Source organism: Lynx rufus, unplaced genomic scaffold (assembly GCF_022079265.1).
Source record: "Lynx rufus isolate CCGP_SWC_20201006 ecotype Redwood Valley unplaced genomic scaffold, mLynRuf1.p SCAF_2, whole genome shotgun sequence".
Classification (NCBI taxonomy): domain Eukaryota; kingdom Metazoa; phylum Chordata; class Mammalia; order Carnivora; family Felidae; genus Lynx; species Lynx rufus.
Window position 1 is genome coordinate 1,396,440 of NW_025814834.1, and position 7,648 is coordinate 1,404,087.

The following is a 7,648-nucleotide window of genomic DNA, read 5'->3' on the forward strand; positions in this document are numbered from 1 at the left end:
GTTGATGTCTTTGAGCCACTTCCATTCTTGGGCCATGACAAGTATGGGCGCTATAAATATTCATGCACCGGTCTTTGTATGGACGTATGCTACCATCTCACTTGGGTCAGCATCAAGGAATGGATTGGCGAGGTCATATGGTTGGCGTATGTTTTACTTTTTAATAAATTATTAAATTGCTTCCCAAAGAAGGTGTATCATTTCATATTCTTACTAGAAATATATGAGCGCTCCATTGCCTTAAAAGTCTTACGATCAGACTTTTACATTTTAGCTAGTCTAGTGAGAGAGAGAGAGAGAGAGAGAGTGTGTGTGTGTGTGTGTATATATATATATATATATATATATATATATATAAAACATGCAAATATTTTCTCCCAGTCTGTGACTTGTATTATGGGTAGGCTACCTCCAAGTGGGCCCCAATGATCTCTGCCCCCCCCCCCGGTGTTAACACCATTGTATAATCCCCCTTCTGGGGCTAGGGTTAACTTAGTTACTTCCTTCTAACGAGTAGTATGGCAGAAGCAATGGTATGTTTCTGTCGCTATTCAGTTAGTTATATAAAGCCTGGCTTCTCATTTCCTCTCTCTGTTTCTCTCTTCCTCTTCATCCCCTTCTCTATGTCTCTCATTATTTTCTCAGGTAAAACAGTCTGCATATTGTAAGGATGCTTAGGCACTGTAAAATGAGATCCACTTGACAAGGATGTGAGTTATCCAGTGAGCAACTGACATCTGTCAGCAATCATGTGGGTGAGCTTAGAAGCAGATCTTTCAGCTGACTGCATTCTCATGAGTAACTCTGAGAAAGAATCAGCTTTACTTCAGCTAAGCTGTTCCCAGATTACAGACCCTCAGTAACTTTGTGAGATAATATATGTTTTTTGTTTGAAGCTGCTAGATTTGGGGATAATTTGTTATGCATCGATGGATAATTAGAACAGACTTTGTACCTGGAAGTACATAAAAAATGGTAAACTGTGGAAGTGGCGTTGGCACCAGGCCGTGGGCTTTGAGGATAGTGTTTGTGAAAGTCTAGAATGCCTTCAGGAAGCTCATAGTCTCTGCTTAGGGCTTACAGAAAAAAAGGGGACGCTAGTTAGGTAGTGGCAGAAAAGTTTGTCGTTGCTTGCGGTAATAAGGAAAGTAGAAGTTATGCTGAATGGATTGGGAAACCTAGCTAAGGAGATTGTCTCCTTGCTGCTTATAGTAAAATTCAAGAGGATCAACATTTAATAAAATGAAGTACCCTTAAACAGAAAGGAGCCAGGAAATCATGTTTTAAAATTTTTCAGCCTCTCCAGATGACAAGTGATGTTAAAATTAGGAAATGGCGGGGCGCCTGGGTGGCGCAGTCGGTTAAGCGTCCGACTTCAGCCAGGTCACGATCTTGCGGTCCGTGAGTTCGAGCCCCGCGTCGGGCTCTGGGCTGATGGCTCGGAGCCTGGAGCCTGTTTCCGATTCTGTGTCTCCCTCTCTCTCTGCCCCTCCCCCGTTCATGCTCTGTCTCTCTCTGTCCCAAAAATAAATAAAAAAACGTTGGAAAAAAAAAAAATTAGGAAATGGCCTCTGAGAAAGGCTCAAATCCAGGGCACTTCCAGGAAAACTAAATACAGAAATCAAACCACGGGTGTGACTGTGAACTCCTTTGTTAAGACCTTATAAGGATCTAAAGTCATAAAAAGCCTTTGGAAGAGAATAAGGATGTGCCTCAAAGATGCTTTTACTCACATAGCACCATCAGGAAGCTAAGGACCTTGTCCTCACCAGTCTCAGCAGGAAACCAAAGCATGAAGGAATGACATCAGAGAGCCTCATGATTTGCAGGAGACCTCCATGTTCTTAAGAGTTCAACATGCAACAGCACCACCAGCTAGCTAAGAGGAGGACAGTGATAAATAAGAATGGAGAGGAGTCTTTGGGCTTCCAGAATCGTACTGGCAAAAATCAGGGTCAGAGAAATATTTAGCTAAAAGCATTTTATACCATTCATGCAAAAAGAAAGATGGCCCAGAGGGCAGAGCCAAAGGCCCCTGAGCATTATTCCTGGGCCATCAGACATAGTTAAGGAACTTAGAGCATTTCCCAGCTGGATTTCAAAATTGCTATGGTCCAGTGGCCCCTCTCTGTCCCCACTTCTCTGTTTCCTGAACGGGAGCATTTACAGAAGCTGTTCCATGCATGTCCCACCATTGCATGTTGGGAATGTATGGATTCAAATAACCTCTCTCTTTAGGTTCACCAATCCCAGGTTGAGAAAAATTGTACTCAATGAGCCATAATTGAGGAACTGCTCCCGAGGAACTGTGTCCCCGCGTGGGCCTAATATAAGTGATGAGATCCTAGACTTTGAAGAGGTGTAGTCATGAGATAAGATTTGGGCGAACCTTGGGATGGAATGAGTGTATCTTTCATGTGGGAGAGAAATTGACCAAATGAATACAGAAAAAACAATGGGATGTCAGGCCCCCATCTCTCACTGCCTGTCTGGAGGAAGTCAGCTGCAGTGTCATTGGTCAGTCCTGGGGCCAAGTTGCATGAGGGAGCTTGGGAGAAGGTCTTTTGAGGCCTGTCCATGGACACTTGAGTGATCTTGAGCCTTTAGGTGACTGTAGCCCAGGCTGACACTTGGCTGTCTCGAGGGAGACCTTGAGTGTGGACAGCCTGCTAAGCTGTGTCTACATTTCTGGCCCACAGAAACTGACGTGATAAATGTTTGGTTTTTTAGCCTCTATGTTTTGGGATAATTTATTAATCAACAATAGATAACTAATAGGACTATTTGCCTTTCTATGTAAATTTTAGAATTAGTTCATCAATATCTTTAAAAAACCTATTGGGATTTTGATCAGGTTTGTACTGAGTCTACAGATCAAATTCGGGTGAAGGGATATCTTAACAGTATAGGGTATTCCATGAACACAATTTATGTCTCCCTTTATTTAGGCTTTCTTTAATTTTTTAAATCAGTCTTTATAATTTTACACAAATATATCTTGTGCTTATTTTGTTATGTTTATACTGAAGCATTTCATTTCTGTGATACTGCTGATACTGTTGTAAAATGTGAAGCTATTGTACTTTTAAAATTTCAAATTCCAACTGTTGATTACTAATCTATACAAATATGATTGATTTTGTATTCTGGCTATGTATCCTGAGACTTTGCTAAACTTATTTATTGGTCTATGGGATATTTCGTAGATTCTTTGAAATTTTCCATATAACTGACATTATCTACTAACATTAAACAGGCCCCAGTGACCCAGAAACCTTAGTTCACTGGCATAGTTGCAACACACATGAGTGCTTATGACCATCAAAAGGCATGCAAAAGGTTGTTCATGGCAGTTTGAATTGTGATAGCCCCAAAGGGAACAGCTCAAGTGGTCATCAACAGTAGAGAGGATAAGTAGGTTGTGTGTTTATGTGATAGAGTACCGTGCAGCAGTGGGAAAGAGTGAACCTTTGGGACGTGCTACAGCATGAAGGACTTTCACGGCATTGTGCTGAGCCAAACAAGCCAGACAAAAGAGGACACAGTGTTTAATTCCATTTTTATGAGGTTCAAAAGCAGAGAAAATTATGTTATTAGAGATCAGAACGGCTGTCATCCTAGGAGCAGAGCATTAACTGGGGAAAGGCAGAAATTAGCCCCTTTGGTTCTGAGAACGTTTCAGTCTTGACCTGGGTGATAGTTTCATGGCAGTTTTCATATGTGAGAATCACTGAGCTGTTGAGGTAGTATTTGTACATTATGGGTGTGGATAGATGAGATGGGATGAGATTGTCTCCTGTGGAGACAGTGACCTCTGAGGTGGTGGACCCTGGAGAGAGGGGCAAGAGCAGCTCCCTGGGGGCACCAGCATTTATTTTTTTTTTTTTTTAATTTTTTTTTTCAACGTTTATTTATTTTTGGGACAGAGAGAGACAGAGCATGAACGGGGGAGGGGCAGAGAGAGAGGGAGACACAGAATCGGAAACAGGCTCCAGGCTCTGAGCCATCAGCCCAGAGCCCGACGTGGGGCTTGAACTCACGGACCGCGAGATCGTGACCTGGCTGAAGTCGGACGCGTAACCGACTGCGCCACCCAGGCGCCCCTGGGGGCACCAGCATTTAAATGGAATGAAAGACAGGGCCCAACACAAGTGTCTGGGTAGGAATGATCTGAGGCATTTGGAAAGAACAGAGGTTGCCACATGTCCTAGACATTAAAGGAAGAGGAGCTTTCAAAGAAGAAAAGGGTTACACTTGGGCCATCACTGATAAGGACCAGAAAGTGTCCATCAGACTTGGAGACACCATTGCCAGCAATTAGATGCAGTGTTGGGTGCAGAGGCATGATTGCAAAGGGATGGAGGACAGCACAGGCAGAGACAGTGAGTGCAGAGTATGAGTTTAAAAAATGTTCATGGGGAGTGAGTGAGAGATATAAGCAGGCTACAGAGATGTCTGGGCTTTGCACACCTTTGAAGCCTGAAGAGAATGAGTCAGGAAGAAAGAAAGGTCAAAATTAAGTAGAGGGACAATGCTTGTTGGCAGGGAGTCCTGAAGGAGCCCACACCCAGCATAGGGTTGAGTCTTGAGCAGGTTAGGGATGATTCATGCCAGGAAGATAGAGGAAGGAGGTAAAGATGGAAGTACCTGATGGCCCCACGTTTTTAGCAAAATTCATGATGACCTACTCTGCTGATGGCGAGGCAGTTTGGGTAACTCATTTCAGTTCAGCCAACCTTCAGCATCCACCAGGTGCCAGGAACAGGGCTACAGAGACAACTGAGATGTGATCTCAGTCCTTGAGGAAAGTGCATGTGCATGCATACGTGCATGCACACACACACACACACACACACACACAGAGTTACCATTCATGTAACATGGGAGATGCATTGCTAGGAGTATCCACGGTGGGGAGAAGACATGCAGAAAAGTACGTAGATTTGTCCTGGAGTTGGATGCAGGGACTGTGGGGGTGGGGGGTAGGGCAGACGCCCTGTAGTCAGACCTGAACCACTCCAGCCAAACCCACCATAGGGAGTGCCTTGGCCTTGCATTAAATGATTGTTTTAAACAGGTATCTCCGGCGATGGTGTTGAGGACAGGCTGATGAGAGGTAAATGGGGGCAGGTGCCCCTTGTAGTTAATGCTCATGTCTGGCCCACAAGAGACAACAAGGCCCTGCATCTGGAGGACAGGAGGGTGGAGGTGCTGTGATGCAAACATTTTTTTCTTCCCAGTTTGATAAAGATGCACAAACATTTGACTTCTTTCCTGCTGAATCCCATGGATCGCCCAGAGAACCATGATGCCACCCCTGTCTTGATGCCCAGAGATTGCTCTATATTCATGTGATTCAAGTTATGCTCCTTCCTTGAACATTTAGTTTGGGGTGAAGAAATCCTTATTTGTCTATACATTTCAGACTTAGTAAACATGTGGTCCATTAAACGCTTTCAAGCAACATTGATCGAATGCGTAAATGAGTGAATTTCTTAACACACCTAATTCCTTCTGGAAGTGGAAGAGGTTTGAAGGGGTCCTCACATTTCAGTGTCTCTCTGAGGTCTCCATCTAACCTGTAGGACACTGTCTCCCACCAGCACATCCTTCATGTGACCATGTGTCTCTGGCCCAGCCTCTGCAGGGCCTCCTTCACATCCTTGTTTCGAAGACTGTAGATGAGAGGATTGAGCATTGGGATGACCAATGTGTAGAAGACAGAGACCACCTTGCCCTGCTCCACGGACTCAATGGCTCCTGGCTGGGCATTCATGACAAAGACAGTCCCAACAAAGAGAGTCACTACAGTCACGTGGGAGCCACAGGTGGAGAAGACCTTGCGTCTCCCAGCTCCTAAGCACATCCTCAAGATGGTCACTGTGATGTAGCCATAGGAGATGAGGACTACAAATGTCACACCCACAATGATGAGCCCACAGATGCCAAACGAGAAGTTCGTTGATGCCTGTGCTGCCACAGGCGAGCTGGAGCAGAGGGGACACGTCACAGAAGTGGTTGATGCAGTTGGAGCTGCAGAATGGGAGGCAGAATGTGAGGCTGGTCTGCACAACAGAGTTGAGGCAGCCTCCACAGTAGGTGCCCAGCGCCCAGGTGAGTGTAGGCAGAGTGGCACATGGTGATGGGGTAGCACAGGGGGCTGCAGACGGCCATGAAATGGTCACAGGCCATGACGCCCAGGAGGAAGCCTTCAGTGGTGACCAGTAAGGAGATGAAGAATAACTGGGTGGCACAGCAAAGGTGATGACCTTGGGTGGGGAGAAGAAGTTGGCTGGGGCACTGGGGGCAATGACAGATGAGGAAGAAGAGTGCAGGCGGGCATCCAAGGTGATGACCATGATAATAGTGAGGTTCCCCATCACAATTACCGTGTACAGGTTCAGGAAATCAGCAAAGAGCAGAGCCTGGGTCTCCAGGCCACCCTGAAATCCCTCCAGCACAAAATCTTGAAAGTAGACCATGGGGAGGTTCCCATTTCTGTGCAATGGCATGAGCCTCAGGCCTCACCAGGGGAATTACACCTTCTGTACTGGCAGACTAAGTAAGTCAAACTAGACTTCTTGCTGAAGACTGTTGAGAAAAGATGGACAACATGGCATGCCTGGGTGGCTCAGTCATTTGAGTGTCCGACTCTTGATTTCTGCTCAGGTCATGATCTCATGGTTCATGGGTTTGAGACCCACATCAGGCCGTTGCTGACAGCTCAGAGGCTGGAGCCTGCTTGGGATTCTCTGTCTCCCTCTCTCTCTGCCCTTCCCCTGCTTATGCTCTCTCTTTCTCAAAAATAAATAAACATTGAAAAAATGATAAACAACAACAAAAACAAAATCTAATTGAAGGTAGAAGAGACTTAATGATTTAGTAAAGAATTACTAAAGAAATTCAAGACAAACACACAGACCCAGGGATTCCATTACTGAGAATGTCCTTTTTCCCTTGAGACACAAGCCAGTTTTGAAGAGGAAGTCTGAGAGAGTAGGTGCCAAGCAGTGGGTTTATGCCTTGCGGAACTAATGCGGACAGTGGCTAGTTACTAGGACCACCCAGGATGCACCATTGGAGTGAGTTAAATAGAGAGTAGGTATGCATCTCAACTTCTGACCATTTCAGTCACTGAAATTGTGTTATGGTGAGATCTGAGTGCTGTGCCTCTGACACCTTGCAAAAGCAAGTATATCTCAAGAGACGACATGTTATGCTAGACCTCAAGTGTTATCTATAAAAGTTTTGCATAAATACTGCCAGACACACAATTTAAAAATTGAGGAGTTCCCACAATATGAATTAAAATAACAGAAACAATAGAAAAACCCAGAAAGATTTCAGATTTTGGCGTTAACACACATAAGCTTTTAAATAATTAAGATTGTTATGTTTAAAGGATAAAAGATGAGAATTTTAGCAGAAATGTAGAAGTAGTAAAGAGAATCATGTGTCACTTGTTACAAGTACAATGGCTAAAATTAGGAACTGAATGAATGAGTTTTACAGGAGATTAAGAATAGCTAAAGAGAGGGGCGCCTGGGTGGCTCAGTCGGTTGAGTGTCCGACTTCAGCTCAGGTCATGATCTCATAGTTCGTGAGTTAGAGCCCCGCATCGGGCTCTGCGCTGACAGCTCTGAGCCTG

General features: G+C 44.7%; 1 protein-coding gene across 1 annotated transcript; it reads right to left on the minus strand.

The window, feature by feature from the left end:
* Positions 1 to 5,611: 5,611 nt before the first annotated feature.
* Positions 5,612 to 6,512, minus strand: LOC124514454 (olfactory receptor 12-like). Its single transcript, XM_047082454.1, is given in 4 exon segments — positions 5,612 to 5,951; positions 5,953 to 6,110; positions 6,112 to 6,257; positions 6,260 to 6,512. Coding segments are annotated over 4 exon segments (897 nt in total).
* Positions 6,513 to 7,648: the final 1,136 nt, after the last annotated feature.